The sequence below is a fragment of the Ochlerotatus camptorhynchus genome, unplaced genomic scaffold (assembly GCF_037179485.1).
Source record: "Ochlerotatus camptorhynchus isolate MF236.1 unplaced genomic scaffold, CSIRO-AGI_Acam_v1.1 ptg000465l, whole genome shotgun sequence".
In the NCBI taxonomy this organism is placed as follows: domain Eukaryota; kingdom Metazoa; phylum Arthropoda; class Insecta; order Diptera; family Culicidae; genus Ochlerotatus; species Ochlerotatus camptorhynchus.
Window position 1 is genome coordinate 131,713 of NW_027040951.1, and position 21,523 is coordinate 153,235.

Sequence of the window (21,523 nt, forward strand, 5' to 3'; positions counted from 1 at the left end):
ATTTGTATTTATTTCAATGCTATTTCAATAATTTAGCACTTAAATATCTAATTCTGCTTACCAGAGAGATTCTATTTATGCCAGAGAAGAAAGGGTTTCCGTTCGGCTATATTCCTTTAGCTATAGGAAAGATAATGTTCCTGCCGATGGAACAATATATTGTTCAATATGTAAAATTGTTCTAAGAACTCACCTCAAACAACAAAACTAATTGATTTAATTCAATCTCCGATGGGATGATCTTGCAGGATTGCATTCTCAGTTTGAATCCTGTAAAAATATTGTCAACATTATTTGTTGATGTTTTGCTGGGAGCAACATATTTTTTATTTTGAAAAATCTCAATAATTTTGCATTTAAAAATTAGGATTTACTTACCATTCTTACCGGCGCTACTTTTCTGTTCATATTTGCTTGCTGTTATTGAATAAAGCGATTACAATAACACGTAACACATAGTTTTCTTATCACAAACTTGAAAATATATGCAGTTTGACAGATGATCTCAAGTTCATCACCACTACGATTACAGCGCCACGGTGGCCGGCATAAACTTGGATTTGTCAATAGCTATGGAAGATTCATATTCTCTCCTGTCGAAATTATAGACAAAGTTTTATTTACATCGGAATGGTTCACATCAAATGGTTCACAGCTATCACGAAGATTTCACGTGGAACTGCTCTATAAGGAAAAGTTCGGATAAAGTAAGACACACAAATAGTAGGTATTTTGACAATTTTCCACAATTTTATTCTGGCTCTGCTTCGCAACGAACGCTTCCTGGTTTCTGTTAAATTTGCTTTAGAAGTGTAACTATATTTTTCATTCTTTGAATATTACACCACCTTCGCAGCTTCAGATCAACATTTTCTTCTTCTTCATCTTCATAATACGATTATCTTTGAATCATTATACCATTACTGTTGTAAGGTTCTAGTGGTGCAAATTGTTCTATTATCAGTGTTAATTCTAAACTCTAATGATGGTAAGCTCCAACCGGTATTATCCTCGGATTAAATCCCGATCGCGAATGTCCGGTTGTGTTGTTGTCGACGTCGATGCTAATCAAGACGATCCTTGACAAACTTTTGGCAAATCTTCCAATCAGAGCCAGTATTAATAATTAATCCGATTTGGAGCTTACCGCAATAAATGATACTTACTAACTCCGTATGCTTTCCATACTCAGCTACCCAATTCAGACATGTGCAACGTGGTTTTAGACACGGAATTGGTAGTTATATAATTTATGGAAAATCAGCTAACAACGGCATTGAGTTGAATAGTCCTTTTGTTATTTGTTGTTGAACTTAGTTTTCCGAACATTGAAATCTGTTACCATCCCAGCAGACGGATAGGATTAACAGTAGACGAAAGAATTATTGGGAAAAGCGTCGTTTACAAAGGCAATAATTACAAATGTTGAAATGCTTTCCTATTTTTTGTATTAAATAATGCATGCATGCAGTCCCTAACACTTGTATGTCATAATGCAGTAGGTTGAAGATGGGAATATCAGAATTATTTAAGTATCTAGGAGGTTTTGTCTTTTCATGCCTCAAAGGTCAACCGTACATCCTTCTTGGATCGATGGGACTTCTTTGGCTGTTACACATATTAGGTAGGTATAGGAAATTAGAAAGAACTTGAGCAAAACTTATCGTAGTAAAGCAATAAAAGAAATATCGTTGGACACGGCGGACTAGAAGTCTTGTTGTATGTTTAGGATGTTTTATCTTGTTTTTGATGAATGAGTTGTTCATCACTTTCTTGTCGAACAATGAACAGAGAGAAATGCGCATTTCCTTCTTAAAGTGGTGCAGTAACTAAACAGTGAAAGTTTTGTTTTTTTTTTGCGATAACTAAGTTATTTGTTAATCAATATATTAAAGGTAATAGCACTAGGTTTCACTATTAAAATACAATCCTTTTCTTCAGTGCATTCCATAAATGTAACAAAGGGCCACCGATCAGGAGAGCGGAATTCACGCGATGCGAAACAAAACAAACCTTGGATAGGAGCAACCCTTAAAATCTAGTTGTTTCATTACCTAACAGTAACAAATAGTGTTGGTATCAATAGCAAAAAAAAACGACGATTCACTTCCACGTGTTTGTATGTGTGCCAACAGCCAACCGTCTTACCACATGTGCGTTTCACGGATCTCACTGATAATATGGTTTGCACGCGTCAGTGCCTGATGGTTCCGCGGAAAAATGGAATAAGTAAAATAATCACAATTAATAGGAGACGAGAAATTCGGATGAATCTTGCCACTAGTGAAATCATTGCAATTTAGTTCTACAATTCCAGAAAATTGAGAAACCAAATGCACTACTTTTACGTTAGCTGGCGATGGATAGGAATGCGCCGCCAATTTCATCTACAATCACCACACAACCACTTACCTTAAGCATATCGCTGGCCTCCTTTCGGCGGATCGAGATGTGATCCGACTCGTTCAGCAGCTCATTGGCCGAATCGGACTTGTACAGGTGCGTAACCAGCTCCGATTGTAGATTATCCTTCACAAAGTTCACCAAAAAGTGCATAATCGCCTTCGGTACCGAATCCTGGATCGATTTACGCACAATGTAGAAGTACGACTTGATGAGACGTTCTACGAGAAAAAAAATGCTAAAATTCTACCTATCGTAGATTAAAATTTTCGAAAGAAAACCTACCAATTACATCGCAATCGTTCTGCTCCTTATCGGTCAACTTTCTCGACGAATGGTTAATCGGAACATCCGGTAGCAAATTCACCGGTTTCAACGGACTTAGAACGCCATGCGTTGGAGTGTTGGTCGACGAGTTTCCGAAACTATCCGAAAAAGCTCCGGGGGTAAACTGTCCGACTGCCGGTGGTAGGATATTCGACAACCAATTCGAAGTCTGCTCGCTTACGTGATTGGATTCGATCACTTCGTTTTGTTGCATGACTGGTGCCGGTTGTGGAACAGGTCTGGCCATTGCACGCCGACTTGGCGGGTTGCCCGGCTGATGCAAATTTGACCACTGCTCCTGGGAATCGGTTTTCAGCAAGCTTGGAACCAGAGCAGCATCCTTGTGGAAATCGGGATGCTTCGTATTGATGTATGCCAGTTCGATTTGAACAAGATTTTCCACCATAACATTCGTAGTCGGCAGACGCCGGCGGAGCAGCTGCGTAACTACATCGATAATTTTTTCATGCAACTTAGGGAATCGTAGCATTTCTTGCTGAACTTCCGTTCCACAGTGCTGAATAATACGCTGCATTTCTTCGTGGATCAGTTCAACGCACCGAAGGGAAGGCTCTTCCAATCTTCGGATTTGCCGTTTGACAAGCAGCTCAAAGCTGACCTCTGGCACAAAGAGAGCTGGTCGGGGACCGGTCGCATTCCTGATGGCTGTCAGGATGTCCATCTTGGACAAACCTGTCAACGGGTGTATCGAATCCAAGGTTTTGCCGAACGTTTCGTGGAAAATGTAGCAAATTCGAGCACCTCCGCAAAGTTCAGTGGTTTCAATATTTCTGGATGTACCTTCAATTGTGGAGCAGTAAGCTGATGCAAACTTCGTAATAATCTGCAGCAAACATTGACTCTTATCGGTGACATCTTCCCCGTACGAATTCAACAGAGACTGGAACTGGGAAGCCATGACATTCACTCGAGTTTTCAGCTCCGGCAAACAGTCCCGGATGTGGTGCATCAACAAGCGATTCAACGTCTTTGCCAGATACGGCGTTCCATTTCGTGTGGCCAGCGTCGGATATTTCCGCTGCAAGTATGCTGCCTCATCCCGCAACTGTTCCTCAATCATTTTCTTATCATTAATATCCTGCTGAGATCGATTGACCACACCAATAATACCCAACTTTACCGGAATCAACCTGCCACAGAGGATATCAATGGCATCCGTGCCAGCATCCATCAAATCTAACTTGGTCAGCACCGCCAAAGTTCTCCGCCCGTCCGGATCTACATCCTTCGCCATCTTCAGCGACTCACTGGTCGCCATGTCCGTATTGGCCGCCGTCACTGCCAAGATGATCGAGTTCGGATTCTCAATGTACTGCACCAGAAGATTCTTGATTTGCGCTTCAATATCCTCGGGCTGATCGCCGACCGGTACCTTCGTGATACCCGGCAAATCCACCAGCGTTAAGTTGACCACCTTTGTCGAGTAGATCTTCAGGTTGATCGGTTCCGGACAAATACCCTTGTTGCTGCCGGCCATGCGATCCGTTTCGTTTTCAATCTCATTCCGAATCTCGTCAAAATCGGAGAAGATCTTGTTTTTTATGTGTAGAAAGCGGCCCCATTCCTCAACGCTGACCGTGCCCTGATCGGCGGAACGATGCTCCCGGTCATCGAGTGGCGTGTAAACCAGCTGCAGAACCAAAGGCCGCCGGGTAACGATACCGGTGCCCCGGGGGAGAAACGTTCGCCCGACGAGACTCTCGATGACGGAACTCTTGCCGGAGCTCTGGAAAAAAAGGTGGGATGAGAACACAGGAGAACATTGAGCTGTGGCAATTTATGGCTGTTTTTTAAATTTGTTTAGGACGTACTGTTATTAACCTGTGCGCACCCAGTTCTTCTTCATACAAGGCTATCTTGATGACGTTTTTCTTGTGGATAATTCGTTTTTATTTATTTATTTGTCAGCATCAACAGACTCGATATGGTCCCAATGATGGTTTAACTTAAAATTAAAATTAAAGTCATAAGTTAAAACTACAAAACATTAAAACATGATCATTGACTGTTTCCATTTCTGGAGAAGAATGAAGAGAAACGTCTCCGAAATGTTAGTCGTGGCAGGTGAAAATCGAATACTGATGAAACTCGGTTAAATACTCGCTGCGGTCCGCCTATTGCACCGTTGATTGCATAGTTTGTCATAGTTTGGCATTCTCAGCATAACATTGTTACGAAGCATTCGAAGTTGGACGTTAATGTTTACTTGCTCCAAGATTGCCATGCAATCAATTCTGTCATGTAACGTGTCCGCGACAAGCAGGGCTTTTGAAGTATCTCTTCTGGTGCGAAGAGGCTCCGAGTCGATCAGCTGGCAGCGACTTTCATAGCTGAGCAAATGAAACGGTAACATTCTCAACGCGTATCGCAGAAAGCGGCGACAGACTCGACTCTCTCAGTACCATTGTTGTAGTTCGGACTTCAAACCACAGAACAATATTCTAGAATGGAACGTACCAGGGAACAATACAGTGACTTGAGGCAATGGATGTCGGAGAAATTCTTAGCTGTTCTGAAGATAAAGCCCAATGTCCTTGACGACTTGTCGACGACGTACGAGATGTGTTGCTTATATGTAAGTTGAGAGTCCAGGATGACACCTAGATCTTTTACATGGCTCACACGTTCAGTAATGGTGTCCCGGAGAGCACAGTGAAAAATAACTGGTTTTTTCTTTCGGGTAAAAGTGATGACTGAACACTTCGCAGGATTTACTGTCATTCGGTTCAAATGGCATCACAATCTTGTAACGCGTACCGGTGGAAACTAACGTTTTAAAATTGGCTCACTACTTGACTAACCTATTCTGCCGATACTCGCATAATTCAAGAGCCACATGTGAAAAGGGCACACAAGCTTTTTGTAAACAAACCTTTGTAGGCCCTCTTCTCGCCAACCGAGGGTCGCCCACGCAAACTAACAACATCATCGGGAAGGGGAAACCTTCCCCTATCCGGCGATGTTGATGGTTGCGTTGGTGTCATATGGGTGGCGAGAAAAGGGCATAAGAATGTTTGTTTACAAAAAGCTTGTATGCCCTTTTCAAATGTTGTTCTTGAATTGTCCCATCTTTGCTTGATTTCCTATTCATATGGGACAGTTATGCTTTTATGGGCAGTATAGATCAGTGCACGGTCCCTAACCTCACTTTTTGCTTCCTATCATTTTGTCTGTGAGTAAAAGAGATGGCAACGAATGGGAGCCAAAACAAACCACCCAAAACTGTCAAAATTTACGGGAGAGGGAAGAGTGCGGCAAATCTTCGTGTACTGATCTATTGGTCCCAAGCAAATCGATTAACGTATCCTATTCTAGTCAAAATTCTAGTACTACACAATGTTTGTTTTGATTCGCTATGAAAGTTTGACAGATAAAATGAGGGGTTCGTGGATTTTCCTATGTTTCGAGGGGCTCATCGAAACATGGGAAATCCATGGATGGCAATCGATGTCCGTCGGTGATTTGCACTAGATTGCGAAACAGAGACCGACGTTAATTAAAGGAATGAAATTCAAGATACAGGACGATGATGTGAATACAGAAATATTATCAATATCGATGTATTGACATCAATATAAAATCAGTGTCAAAATGGCGCAATTGCTTTTGCAAACATTGGCTTTAGCCGTCGATTTCTCGCAAATGAAAGCCCATACCTCCAAATTACAAATGCTAGTTGGTACAGGAAACATTCCTCTGCGTGCTGGTGTCATTCATTATCATAAGTGAGCTTTCATTCGCGAGAAATAGACGACTAAAGCCATTGTTTACAAATGCAACTACGCCCCTTTTAAATGTTGGCACTGAAATGCACTGAAAAGTAATGAAACTGGGTTGTTAGCGGAATGCTTCAAATACAACAGCAAAAAAGGTTATCTTCCATTTAATTCCACTTAATTAATTTTAGTATCCATGACAGATACGTATTTCGACTACAATGTGCAGTCTTCATCAGTGTCATTCCCACTAAAGAACTTATCAAAATCTAACCCCCTTAAGTACTCATCCCCTAGGTAAAAATGTCAAGATCACAGGTATAAAAATGAAACTACAATGCAACTAGCTGCATATGAGATAGTCATATTTCAACAGAATTTGTGAAGTAGAACAATAATTCACAACCAAGTTTTACGATACAAGCAAAACAGATTTGCGTCCACCACCAGCTTAGGACAATCATAATGAATTAGAAATCAAGTTCAGAACTGTCTGGAAACTTCCCCACAAGCTACACCACCTATAAGCATTTTAAGCCGTTTCCTGCTATCTCCATGACGTAGGTACGTAAATTGGTAATGGACGGATTCCCTTCGGGTTTTTAACCGACGTAATATACCTAGAAATTCACTTATCAGCTGCACCAATCACATCACTGTTGAACAATTGAAGAGACTTGGTTTTTGCGGATCGCTCCTGTATATGATGAATATTTTCACTGCAATCTTCTAATGTTTCGTCGTGTGCAGCAAATTGTAAAAATCTTCACAAATTCCCTATTTTCCCAAGCAATTATTCTTATACTTTTCACCGATAAAAACACCACTGATATTATATCATGGTTTGTTTATTGGGTTTTCTTTTCCGAGCCGTGACCCAAATGCACTCCATTTCCATTGTAAAACGTTTAAACATGTCAACACCAACTCCGATGGACAATAGCGTCATTTCATTTTTGACAAATGATGTAATTATCACATTTAAAAATTCATTACTCTCTCGATCTCAAATTTATCATTTCAAGCACTCGTCACTCTGCCGGACCGAGGTCCGAGATCAACAAATTTACACACAAAATCGCATTGAAAGCGAAGAAAAACATCGTTTTCTGCCCACCTTACCATTCGGTTGTTTTCTAGTTACATAATTTGTTGAAGCGCACTTTCCTGGGGGAATAATTGTTCCCCAGAGCCCATAAGGAAAACCTATCAAAAATGATTACCTGACTGCCCAGGACGACGATCTGGGGCAGCTGAATTGCGTCCGATCCGACTGTGTTGAATACATCTTGCAGCTTGTTCACCACCGGTATAAGAGCTTCCATCTTCGTCTGCTTGTTTTTTTAACACTGCCTTTTTTCCTCGACCTGCTCCTCCTACGGATGACCGATCCTCGCTTGATGCACTTCTATCCTTCTATAGGTTACGGAACAAATTCGGGATTCTGCTTTTTCAAGAAGTACTGGAGCTAAGCCACACAACTCCTAACCTCGCGAGCACGATCGACTTTTCCGACGAAAATTACAAATGCGGAAAAAAGCGCAATGAACTGTGGATCTATTTTTCAGCTCTTTGCACTTTTTGATGGATGGCAGCTCAAACGATTCGCACACACTGTGCGTCGTCATGCAGTCACTAGCGCACACAAATTAAATATTTTGTGTTGCATCCAATTTGCACAAACTATAAAGTTCTTACAACATAAGACAATAAAATTCAACTTGCTGTCGGGCTCAAACAAGACCAATTTCTGGTTGACAAAAAGAAGCTATTTGAGAACGGTTTTCACCCAATATACATCGCAAAGAAATACAAAACTATCCTGGAATTTCTTTCACTCGTGTTCGTGCCTCAGTCGTGACGTTTCGAACCGGTTTAGTGAGATGTTTTAGATTTACATTCTTACCCCTCGATAACAGGGATGCCAAATCAGAGGTAAAAATATGAAATGTTTGAGTCAGTCCGCATCGTGCTCTCTTGCCGTGCGGATCTATGGGGCTGTTCATAAACTACGTAGACAGTTTAGGGGGGGTTTGTTAATTAACCACGACCCATACAAATTTTAAAAATTTTGTATGGACAATTCGACAGTGAGCATGCATAAGGCCCTATACGCGATGAACGATTCTCTTCGTCGATTTTCTCTTTTGTTAATAACTCGCTAGATTTAACGTTTCTCGGTGCGTTTGCTGTTGCTTTTGATAGCCAATACAACCTGTTACTACTCTGCATTGAACAAATTCTAGAAAATTGTTTCGCTCACTGTCGAATTGTCTACGCAGGGGGGAGGGGAGGAGGTCGAGAATCCCAAAAAAAACTGTCTACGTAGTTTATGAACAGCCCCTATATGCTTTTTGCTGAAGGAAGTGTTACTACTACCTAAAGCTACAACAAATTTAAACAGCACTTTTCAGTGCTCAACCTGTAAATGTCTACCTTATTCAACTCTTATTCCTCTTCGATACTTGTTTGGACCCTACGCGAGGTAATCCTTCTTGGATATCGATTTGGAAATTTCCTCTTCGATCCTTCAGATTCTTATAGTAAAATCACAGACAAACAGACATTCGCAAGTTGTTCATCGAACAAGCATTTAACGGTCAATTTAAAAGTATCAAAGTTGGTAGTACCGCCACCTGTGGTGCGCATATAAAATTCCCTTGCGTTTGACGTTTACACACAACTGCCAGACAAAACCGACGGTAGAGTCAGGGCAACGAAGTGGAATATCAGCGGACGGATTCGGACCTGTTGTGGAAATAAAGGAACTCGCGAGAAATCACTTTAACTACGTTTATTGTGAAGTAATGAAATTGGGTTGTTAGCGGAATGCTTTAATAAAACAGCAAAAAAAGGTTATCTTCCATTTAATTCCACTTAATTAATTTTGGTATCCATGACAGATACGTATTTCGACTACAATGTGCAGTCTTCATCAGTGTCATTCCCACTAAAGAACTTATCAAAATCTAACCCCCTTAAGTACTCATCCCCTAGGTATAAAAGTCAAGATCACAGGTATATAAATGAAACTACAATGTGTTGAATCGGAACCTACCTAACTAATTAAAACCACAGATTTAAGTAAGCTAAAGGAGAAAAATCTATTCAACTCTCTAATAAGGAAAATCCCAAAGGCTTGGTAGCCATCATAATGAAGTAATGAAATTGGGTTGTTAGCGGAATGCTTTAATAAAACAGCAAAAAAAGGTTATCTTCCATTTAATTCCACTTAATTAATTTTGGTATCCATGACAGATACGTATTTCGACTACAATGTGCAGTCTTCATCAGTGTCATTCCCACTAAAGAACTTATCAAAATCTAACCCCCTTAAGTACTCATCCCCTAGGTATAAAAGTCAAGATCACAGGTATATAAATGAAACTACAATGTGTTGAATCGGAACCTACCTAACTAATTAAAACCACAGATTTAAGTAAGCTAAAGGAGAAAAATCTATTCAACTCTCTAATAAGGAAAATCCCAAAGGCTTGGTAGCCATCATAATGAAGTAATGAAATTGGGTTGTTAGCGGAATGCTTTAATAAAACAGCAAAAAAAGGTAATCTTCCAGGGGGAGTACCTAAGGGGGTTAGATTTTGATAAGTTCTTTAGTGGGAATGACACTGATGAAGACTGCACATTGTAGTCGAAATACGTATCTGTCATGGATACCAAAATTAATTAAGTGGAATTAAATGGAAGATAACCTTTTTTTGCTGTTTTATTAAAGCATTCCGCTAACAACCCAATTTCATTACTTCATTATGATGGCTACCAAGCCTTTGGGATTTTCCTTATTAGAGATTATTAGAGTTTATGCCGAGACATTGAAAAGTCAATGGTTTCGCAGTATTGATTGTAAGACGCCATCATGCGATTTAATGGCCCAAATTTAGCATAATTTGTGCGATGATGGGTTACGGCAAATAAATTTCGATTTCTGAGTTGTCGAGTAGGTACATAAAAATTTAATTTTGATAAAAGTTCTGCTGAGTTAATGCGCTGCGAAACGATATCGTTTACAAACGAAACCATTGCATATTCACGACGCTCTTTTAATGTTTGTATGTTTATAAGCATGCAGCGTGCTTCATATGATGGAAGAGGAAATGATGTCCAACCTAATTTACGAAGGGCATATAATAGAAATTGCTTTTGTACTGATTCTAATCATTCTTCGTGCGTGATTGAAAATGGAGACCATACAATGCTGCAATATTCCAGTATTGACCTCACATAGGCAATATATAGTGTTTTAATTGTGTATGGGTCCTGAAAGTTATAGCAAAAGCGCTTGATAAAGCCTAGCATGTTATTTGCCCTGTGAATAATTGTATTGTAATGGTCTATGAAAGTTAGTTTGGAGTCTAAGATAATCCCTAAATCCCTGACTCTTTCACATTTTTCTACATTCTGATTTCCTAATGCAATTGAAATGTTTGATGGTGTTCTTTTTCTGCTAAATGATATTAAGTTGCATTTTTTTACATTCAGTTCTAATAGGCTTTTTTTACACCATGTGTAGAATATGTGTATTTCACTCTGGAATATATTGATGTCTTCATCATTTTTTATTTCCAAAAAGAGCTTCATGTCGTCGGCATAGATTAGCAATTTTATTTTTTTGAGAATGAAGGAAATGTCGTTTACGTACAGAATAAAAAGAAGAGGTCATAGATGAGAGCCTTGCGGGACTCCTGAGGTGACTTGAATTGGGGTCGATTTCTTTCCGTTGAATTTAATTATTTGTTGGCGGTTAGTTAAATATGATTCATTCCGTATCGAGCGCTGAGTCGGTTAACACGGTCCCGGTCTCTCACACGACATAAAGTATTAGTTGTGATTTTTTTCCACCCGCGTGGTTTTTTCGCATCACAGTGCAGTGTCCAGGTGATAAGCGCGCGTGTCTCGGAAGCACCGAAATTCGGCGAGCCCGTTTATTTCGAGTGTCCATCTCTACCCATCCCGGTGAAAGATCACCATCATCACGACGTCTCCATTGTATCGCAGTTATCGACGTCTCCATTGTATCGCCACCTGCAGCTGCAAGCAAGCAGTAGCAAACGGCATAAGTATAGTAGAATAGTTTTTTCGATTGCCTTGCTATTGTATAGCAAAGTTGCCTTGTGGCAGTGTGCTCTCCCTAATAGGGTGGGGCATTTTTGCAATTAGTAAAAAGTTATTTTTTTTGTATATAATTTTTTTTTTTTTTTGATAATATTTTTTTTTGTATGGTTGCATGGCAACGAAATATTAACAACTAGTAGTTAAGTAAATTAATTGGTGAAAGTTATTCTTAAGTTTTTTTTTTTTTTTTTCATTTTTAAGCGGTTGTGCACCGCTTTTGCGCAACACTTATGGCGTCTTCGGATGCCTACGTTGCGCGAACCAGATACTACCAACCGTCTTCGAAAGGACCATGGGTTGTCTTTTTTCGGCCCAAAAATAAACCTTTGAAAACTCTCGACATTACGAGAGATTTGCTGCGGAAGTATCCGGGAATCTTGGTACACAAGGAAAGATTCAACAAACTGCGGGTAGAAGCACCGACTTATGATGTGGCAAATAAAATTGCTGAACACGAGCTTTTTAGTGTTGAGTATAACATCTACATCCCTTCTCGAGATGTGGAGATAGAAGGCGTGGTCTCCGACGCGAGTCTGACTGTCGAGGACTTGAAACATGCCTCGGGAACTTTTAAAAACTCGACATTCGCTACCGCGCTAGTGAAGATACTGGATGTAAGGCAACTGCATTCAGCATCTTTGCTAGACGGTAAAAAAGTTTATCGGCATTCAGACTCGTTTCGCGTGACTTTCGCAGGTTCGGTTCTCCCAAACTTTGTTAAAATTGATGGTGCTTTTTTTCCGGTGCGGCTGTTTGTACAGAGGGTATACAATTGTACCAACTGCAAAAGGCTGGGACACTCGGCCAGCCATTGCGGCAACAAAACTCGTTGTGGCAAATGTGGTGAAAACCACAAAGAGGATTCTTGCCACAAAGAATCAGTAAAATGCGCTTATTGTGGCGAGAATCCTCACCCTTTGCAGGAGTGCCCGATGTACAAGCAGCACTCCGATAAAGTGCAGCGTTCAATCTCTGGACGCTCCAAGCAGACATATGCTCAAATGGTGAAGGCTGCATCAGCCGTCCAAGATGCAAACCAATTTTCGATTTTGTCCGCTGAAGAATCGGACTCTGACTCATCCGATGAAGGTGATTCTACGGTGGTACACGCACCTTCAAAAATGGACGGATCCTCAAAAAGAAAATGCCCCTCCCCGAAAGTGCGCCGTAAGAAAACAAAAGTCACCTCCAGAAGATTGGCAAATTCCCAGGGTAATGGGGATGAAAAAACGAAACCGAAGGCTCCTGCTGAACCAATCCCTGGATGCAGCAGGAATTTTCCACCATTGCCCAAAAAAGATAAGAAAAATAATAAAGCTGCTCCTCAAACTTCTCAAAAGAAATCCAAGTTCGAACGAGGTTTGCTAGCTTTTTCGGACATTGTGGAATTCATATTAAATATGTTCAACATACAAGACCCTCTTAGAAGCTTAGTTTCTGCCTTGCTTCCAACGTTAGAATCATATCTTAAGCAATTGACTGTTTCATGGCCCCTCCTTGCATCAATCATATCTTTCGATGGATAATTCGTCGAACGAGGTTGAAGATATGATCACGGTGCTACAGTGGAACTGCCGTAGTCTAGTGCCTAAACTAGACTCGTTCAAATTTTTACTTCACAATTCTGATTGTGATATATTTGCTCTCTGTGAAACATGGCTTTCTTCCGATAAAGAACTCAACTTCCACGATTTTAACATTATACGCCTGGATAGAGACGATTCTTATGGAGGAGTACTTTTAGGGATCAAAAAGTGCTACCCTTTCTACAAAATCTCCCTTCCTGCTCTATCCGGCGTCGAAATCGTTGCTTGCCAAATAAATGTGAAGAACAAAGATCTTTGCATAGCTTCAGTATACGTTCCACCAAGAACCTCCATTAGCCGTAGTCAACTCTGGAATCTAGTTTCGATTCTTCCATCCCCAGTATTAATTCTGGGTGATATGAACTCCCATGGTACTGGGTGGGGCGATCTATATGACGACAATAGAGCGGCTATTTTTTACGATTTATGTGACGATTTCAATTTGACTATTTTGAACACTGGTGAAGCGACACGTATAGCAAAACCTCCGGCTCGAGAAAGCCGACTCGACCTATCTTTGTGTTCAAGATCGCTATCATTGGATTGTCAGTGGAAGGTTATCAATGATCCCCATGGTAGCGATCATTTGCCAATCATCATTCCAATAAAGTGTGGCCCTCACTCTGCAGAACCATCTCGGGTTCCATTTGATCTTACAAGGAACATCGACTGGCAGAAATATGCAACGGCGGTGACAATCGGTGTCGAATCAATAGATGCGCTTCCACCATTGGAAGAATATCGATTCCTAGCCGATTTGATTTACAAAAGCTCACTGGAAGCACAAAAAAGAAAAGTTCCAAGTGCACCCTTTAAAAGGAGACCAGCCACACCTGGTTGGGACGAAGAATGCACAAAATTGTATGTAGAAAAATCTGATGCTTTCAAAGCTTTTCGTAGACACAAAACCTCCACTTACTTCGAGGAATATTCAAAGCTTGAGACAAAGCTGAAACAATTAATCAAAGCAAAAAAACGCGGTTATTGGCGCAATTTCGTCGAGGGACTCTCACGAGAAACCTCCATGAACACCTTGTGGAGGGTGGCTCGCAACATGCGTAACCGCTCATCTTTCAATGAGAGTGAAGAATACTCCAACCGATGGATATTCGATTTCGCTAAAAAGGTCTGTCCGGACTCAGTTCCAGCACAAAATATTCTTCGAGAAGCGTCTCCTAGCGGCGGCTCTCTGGATAGACCATTCTCAATGCTGGATTTCTCTATGGCTCTTCTTTCATCGAACAACTCCTCACCGGGAAGCGATATGATTAAATTCAATCTTCTGAAAAATCTCCCAGATATCGCTAAAAGACGCTTGCTAGATTTATTCAATTCCTTGCTAGAAAACAACATTGTACCGCCTGAATGGAGACAGGTCAAAGTAATAGCCATTAAAAAACCTGGCAAATCAGCGTCTGACCATAACTCATACCGTCCGATTGCTATGCTTTCGTGCATTAGGAAATTGTTGGAGAAAATGATCCTTCGGAGACTCGATCAGTGGGTCGAAACAAATAACTTGCTTTAAAATATGTACACAGTTTGGGTTCCGCAAGAGCAAAGGAACAAACGATTGTCTAGCGCTGCTTTCCACAGATATTCAACGGGCCTTTGCGACCAAGGAGCAATTGGCTTCAGTATTCTTGGACATTAAGGGGGCTTTTGATTCAGTTTCCATTGAAATTCTGTCAGACAATCTGCACAGATGTGGACTTTCTGGAATTTTAAATAATTTCTTGTACAATTTGTTGTCAGAAAAGCAAATGAACTTTTCTCTTGGAAAACTGACAACTTCCAGAATTAGTTACATGGGCCTGCCCCAAGGCTCATGTCTCAGCCCTCTTCTTTATAACTTTTATGTCAAAGATATCGACAACTGTTTGGCAGAACAATGCACGCTAAGACAACTTGCAGATGACGGTGTGGTTTCCGTAAGAGGTCCACATGCCGTGGACTTGCAAGGACCATTGCAAAATTCCTTAGATAACTTGTCTTCTTGGGCTATGAATCTAGGGATCGAATTCTCGCCGCAGAAAACTGAACTGGTAGTGTTTACTCGAAAGCGGTACCCAGCCCAAATGCAGCTTAATCTTTTGGGCAGAAACATTACCCAATCATTGTCTTTCAAGTACCTTGGGGTCTGGTTTGATTCAAAGTGCACTTGGAATGCCCATATTACGTATTTGAAGCAAAAATGTCAGCAGAGGATCAACTTTCTCCGTTCAATTTGCGGCACATGGTGGGGTGCTCATCCGGGAGACCTCATAACGCTTTATAAAACAACTATTCTCTCTGTTCTAGAGTACGGCTCTTTCTGCTTTCTCTCGGCAAGAAAAAGTCACCTAATAAAATTGGAACGAATTCAATATCGTTGTCTGCGTATTGCTCTAGGCTGTATGCACTCAACGCATAACATGAGTCTCGAGGTTCTGGCAGGAGTAACACCCCTCCAGAACCGTTTCTGGGAGCTCTCTCTCAGAATACTAATCAAATGCGGAGTGACAAACACACTTATAATTGCTAATTTTGAAGAAATTCTTGGGCTGAACACACAATCTCGATTTATGAGAATCTACCACCACTACATATCGTCGGATATGTGTCTTCCTTGTTATACTCCAGACCGTGTTCACTTCAGCAATCGCAGTTCCTCAATTGAATATGATCTGACCATGAAACAAGCAACTCATGGGATTCCCGATCAACTTCGACCTATTATTATTCCGCGTATTTTTACTGAAAAGTACCAACAAGTCAATTGCATGAAAAGATATTTTACAGACGGGTCCCGTCTCAATGGATCCACTGGCTTCGGTGTCTTCAATGAAAACTCTAGCGCCTTCCGCAAACTTCAGGAACCTTGTTCCGTTTTTGTTGCTGAGCTGGCAGCAATCAACTTCGCATTGGGGATGATTTCCAACATGCCCGCAGACCATTACTTCATCTTCTCGGATAGTCTCAGTTCGATTGAGGCTATTCGGTCGATGAAACCAAGTAGGCACTCATCTTATTTCCTTTCAAAGGTAAGGGAGCAGATGTGTGTGCTGGTCGAAAGATCATATATGATTACCTTTGTATGGGTCCCCTCACATTGCTCAATCCCAGGCAATGAGAAGGCGGACTCTCTCGCAAAGGTGGGCGCGCAGGAAGGCGAATTGTATGACAGGCAAATTTCACACGATGAATTTTACCATTTAGTGCGTCAGAGTACCTTTTCGAGTTGGCAAACCGATTGGGACACTGGAAATCTTGGACGGTGGTTACATTCAATTATTCCTAATGTTTCTTCGAGAGCGTGGTTTAAAGGCTTGGGCTTAAGTCGTGACTTTATTCGCGTGATGAGTAGACTTATGTCCAACCACTACTCGCTAGATGCTCATCTCAATAGAATAAACCTCGTGGACAGCAACATCTGTCGGTGTGGAAACGGTTACGATGACATCGAACACGCAGTTTGGCAATGTACGGATAATGACGCCGCCAGAGAGCGACTTTTGAATACCCTCGAGGCCCAAGGAAGACAACCCTATGTTCCTATCAGAGACGTGTTGGCAACCCGTGATCTCTGCTATATGCAGTCCGTTTATGTTTTTCTTCAAATGTCTAGTATAAGAATTTAATTCCTTTTGTCTTTTGTCTCTCTTTATTAGTTTTTGTTTGTCTTGTCCCCCCGTCTCGATGAGTCTCATCGTCGCCCACTGGTCACCCACCATAGCCGGTCAAACTCCGGACGAAGCTAGAACAGAACTACCGTTCATACTGGCGACAACGCTCTGATGAGACAACGAAACCCTACCCCAAGATCCTCCCCTGATCCTATCCTTCGAAAATGTACCCTTCTAACCTCGAGTAAGCCGCGAGTAATCGGCCCAACTCCTACTAGACATAGAATTAAGTGAATTTTGTTACACACAGTGAACAATGAATTATCGGCTCCGTAAAGCTAACGCGATTGAGCCTTCCAAATAAACGAACTAGATAAAAAAAAAAAGTTAAATATGATTCAAGCCATTTCAGGAGTCCTGGCTCAATTCCAATTTTTTTCAATTTGAAAAGAAGCATTGGTATGTCAATTCGGTCAAATGCCTTGCTAAAGTCTGTATAGAGAGCTTCTACGTGGTTTCCATTATCCATTGCATTTAATGAATAGTCTATAAATTCAAGTAAATTTGTCGAGGTCGAACGTCCTTTAAAGAAGCCGTGTTGCATGTCAGTAATTCTATTTTTGGTTTGAAGAAATAATTTTTCATTTACAATTGCCTCGAAAAGCTTTGGAATGCAAGAGATAATGGCTATTCCACGATAATTACGTACGTCAGATTTTCGGCCAGATTTAAAAATAGGTACTAAAAATGAGCTTTTCCATATTTTTGGGAATGGAGCAGTGAGTTCCATTGCTAGACTTTTTAAAAATACTGGAGGAATTCCGTCAGGTCCAGGACCTTTTGAGGCGTCTAAATTCTTTAAAGCCTGCAAAATATCCTGCACTTGAAGTTGATTGACGCCAATGTCCCTTGAAAATTCTGGATGAAATGCAAAATAATCGCGGTCGCGATCTTCATCGGAAAATGTCGTATAGATTTCTTGAAAAAAAATTGCAAAAAGCTTACAATTTTTTCCGAGCTATCCCCGACACGTTCGTCAAGATGCATTATTGATGGAAAATTGTCAGATTTTAATTTGGTTTTTACGTAATTAAAGAAGTTCTTTGGGCAGGACTTTATTTCAAGTTCAGTTTTTGAATTAAATTCTTCAAATGCATTACTGATGGCTAAATCTAGTTGATCGCATAAGTCCAAATAGATAGCCAAATTTTCACTATTATTGTGTTTTTTGTAATGTTTATGTGCTTTCTGTTTTCGATTTTTTAAGTTTTTTATTTGTCTGTTATACCAGACTGGATTTTTTGTGCTTCTGTAGCGTCTTTTTTTCTTCAAAGGTATTTCTTCCAAAATTATTCCTGATAAAATTTGGTAGAAGATGTCTACAGCAGTTTCGACATTTCCTTCATTCCTTAGAATTATTTGCCAATTGACGCTGTTTAATTTATGTTTGATTTTTTCGTAGTCTGCTAATTTGTATTCAAAGACTTCCTCGTATTCGCAGTCGTTGGGTCTTTGGTATTCGTGTACAAATAAAGAATATTCAATTGCTGTGTGAAACGCTTCGTTTTTCCACAATGGGTTTAATGATTCGGTCACACAGAAATCTTCATAAATATTCGTTAGTAAAAAGTCCAAATAGCAATTTTGTTGATTTTTGATGTGGTTAATTTGGTTCAGTCCTAAATTAGCAGTTTTGTCAAAAATGAACTGCAATGTTTCATTATCCCCAACGACTGGGAGTAAGATACATTCATTTTCAGAGTCCAGAATGAAGTCAGCATGGCGTTGATTAAAGTCTCCATAGATGTGAACTTTAACCTCAGGAGGAAGCTCAGATAAAATTTGTTCAGCACTTTGGAAGAAGGCTTCATAAGTGCTTTTATGAGCATGGTCTGGTGGAAAATACACTGAGGCGAACACGTGCGTTTCACCGGCAATGTGTGATTTCACCCAAATATGCTCAAATTCTGTAAATTTTGGTGTAAAGATAATTTCTGAGTTAAAATTGGCCGAAAGAGCTATAAGGACTCCACCGCCTGACTTCTTCTGAGTTGCATGAAAATTTCTGTCGTCTCTGAATACATTAAAAGCATTTCCAAAGATTTCTTCACTTTTCACGCTTTCGTCCCAGCTTGTTTCAGTTGCCAGAATGACCGAGAAGGATGAGCATAATAATCATATCTGTCATGGATACCAAAATTAATTAAGTGGAATTAAATGGAAGATAACCTTTTTTTGCTGTTTTATTAAAGCATTCCGCTAACAACCCAATTTCATTACTTCATTATGATGGCTACCAAGCCTTTGGGATTTTCCTTATTAGAGAGTTGAATAGATTTTTCTCCTTTAGCTTACTTAAATCTGTGGTTTTAATTAGTTAGGTAGGTTCCGATTCAACACATTGTAGTTTCATTTATATACCTGTGATCTTGACTTTTATACCTAGGGGATGAGTACTTAAGGGGGTTAGATTTTGATAAGTTCTTTAGTGGGAATGACACTGATGAAGACTGCACATTGTAGTCGAAATACGTATCTGTCATGGATACCAAAATTAATTAAGTGGAATTAAATGGAAGATAACCTTTTTTTGCTGTTTTACGTTTATTGATCGAGCGCAAAATACAATGCAACCGAACGCGGTAGCAGTTACTTTTGGAATGATAATGATGTTCGTTGCCAGATATATATCATAACAATTAAGGCTGGTAAGTTACTGTAGTAACTGGAGCACTTAGGTTAAAATGAAATGTAATTTATTTTGAATTTGAAACAAATAAAGAGTTAAGGGGCTGTTCATAAACTACGTAGACAGTTTAGGGGGGGGGGGGTTGACAATTATCCACGGCCCATACAAATTTAAAAAATTTTGTATGGAAGATTGTCTACGCAGGGGGAGGGGGTGGGTTTCAAGAATCCCAAAAAACTGTCTACGTAGTTTATGAACAGGCCCTTAAAAAAAATAAAAAAAGCTCCCCGCAAGCAGCTTCACGACTGGCCTCAACCGCTGACTCAACCTCAAACTCAACCGCTGATCGAATTCAGTTCCAATCACCGTGTGTGGTGTCCGGTCGTCGGCATCAGCTGCAGCAGTAGCAGTGCTTTCGGCGCGTGGCGTTGAACATTGTTCACCAGTACATAACGAAAGGCTGCCTGAAAGTAGTGAGCTGCATCCCACATTAAAGCTGGGTTTTGAATATTTTCTCTCGGGAAAATATTTTTGATGATTCCTGGGGGACTGATTTGGACGAAGTAAGGTCTATAACTAAAAAGTTTCAAAATATGAAAGCTCCAGGTGATGATGGAATTTTCCAATTTTGAAGCCGGATAAAAATCCAGCTGAAGCTTCTAGCTACCACCCAATAAGTTTGCTTTCTTCAATAAGTAAACTTTTTGAAAAGATAATTTTGAATAGAATGATGCTTCACATCAATACGAACTCAATTTTTGCAGATGAGCAGTTTGGATTTCGCCTTGGGCATTCAACTACTCATCAACTCTTAAGAGTTACCAATTTAATTCGTTCAAATAAATCTGAAGGCCACTCAACTGGAGTTGCTCTTCTAGACATAGAAAAAGCATTCGATAGTGTTTGGCATGAAGGTTTGATTGCTAAATTGAAAAAGTTTAATTTTCCACTTTATATTATATGAAATTAGTTCAAAATTATTTAACTGACAGAACTCTGCAGGTAGATTATCAAAATTCTAAATCTAATCGACTACCTGTTAGAGCAGGAGTTCGTCAGGGTTTGCATTCTTGGGCCTATATTGTATAACATTTTCACTTTGGACCTGCCTGATTTGCCTCAGGGTACCACAAATCTTTGTTCGCTGATGACACAGGCATTTCCGCTAAAGGAAGAAGTCTTCGTGTTATTTGCAGCAGACTGCAGAAAGTTTAGATATTTTCTCTTCTTATTTACAAAAATGGAAGATTTCTCCCAACGCTTCCAAAACTCAACTTATAATATTTCCACATAAGCCTAGAGCTTCGTTTTTGAAACCTAGTAGTAGCCACATAGTCACTATGAACGGAGTTTCAATTTCCTGGTCAAACCAAGTGAAATATCTTGGATTAATACTTGACCAAAAATTAACTTTTAAAGATCACATTGAGGGCATTCAAGCTAAATGTAACAAATATATTAAATGTTTGTATCCTCTTATAAACAGGAAATCCAAACTTTGCCTGACGAATAAACTTCTAATATTTGAACAAGTTTTTAGACCGGCCATGCTTTACGCTGTGCCAATATGGCCTTGTTGTTGCACTACCAGGAAAAAAGCACTTCAAAGGATTCAGAACAAAGTTCTGAAAATGATTTTGAAGTTGCCTCCCTGGTACAGTACTACCGAGGTACATAGAATTTCGAATGTTGAGACTTTAGAACAAATGTCCAACAAAATAATGAATAATTTCAGGCAAAAATCGTTGCAACAACTCATGTGTGGGACACATAAAAACAATATTTGAAATTTTGTTAGTGTTCAATGTTGGTTCAAGTATTTTTCCTGGAATGTAATAAATTATGAAAGTTCAAATGTATGGTCCTAAACAAGCCGTTACATATTTTGGTGTAGACACTGGTAACTATTTGAATTTCCATGATATGCAATTAAGTATGAAAATCAACTCTTTTAATTTTATTGGTGGCCCTTAAAAGGGCCGTTTGATGTTGTGGTTCCGAAAGAACCGTTGGGTGATGTTGATATTCGTACCTTCTAGGATG

The 21,523-nt window shown here is 40.1% G+C and overlaps 1 protein-coding gene across 1 annotated transcript; it reads right to left on the minus strand.

Moving 5' to 3' along the window:
* Positions 1-728: 728 nt before the first annotated feature.
* Positions 729-8,087, minus strand: Drp1 (dynamin related protein 1). Its single transcript, XM_065235162.1, has 4 exons — positions 7,691-8,087; positions 2,689-4,477; positions 2,413-2,624; positions 729-2,201 (listed from the first exon to the last, which is right to left on the minus strand). The coding sequence occupies exons 1-4, from the start codon at positions 7,790-7,792 to the stop codon at positions 2,145-2,147; spliced, it is 2,160 nt and encodes a 719-aa protein (XP_065091234.1). The 5' UTR covers positions 7,793-8,087; the 3' UTR covers positions 729-2,144.
* Between the last annotated feature and the right edge of the window lie 13,436 nt (positions 8,088-21,523).

Bases quoted from the DNA above. Each gene is read 5' to 3' on its own strand.
- Drp1 (XM_065235162.1), bottom strand. From the start codon at position 7,792: ATGGAAGCTCTTATACCGGTGGTGAACAAGCTGCAAGATGTATTCAAC. The intron at 4,478-7,690 runs GTAATCATTTTT...CTTTTTTTCCAG, and splicing joins TCGTCGTCCTGGGCAGTCAG to AGCTCCGGCAAGAGTTCCGT. The intron at 2,625-2,688 runs GTAGGTTTTCTT...TTTTTCTCGTAG, and splicing joins GAACGATTGCGATGTAATTG to AACGTCTCATCAAGTCGTAC.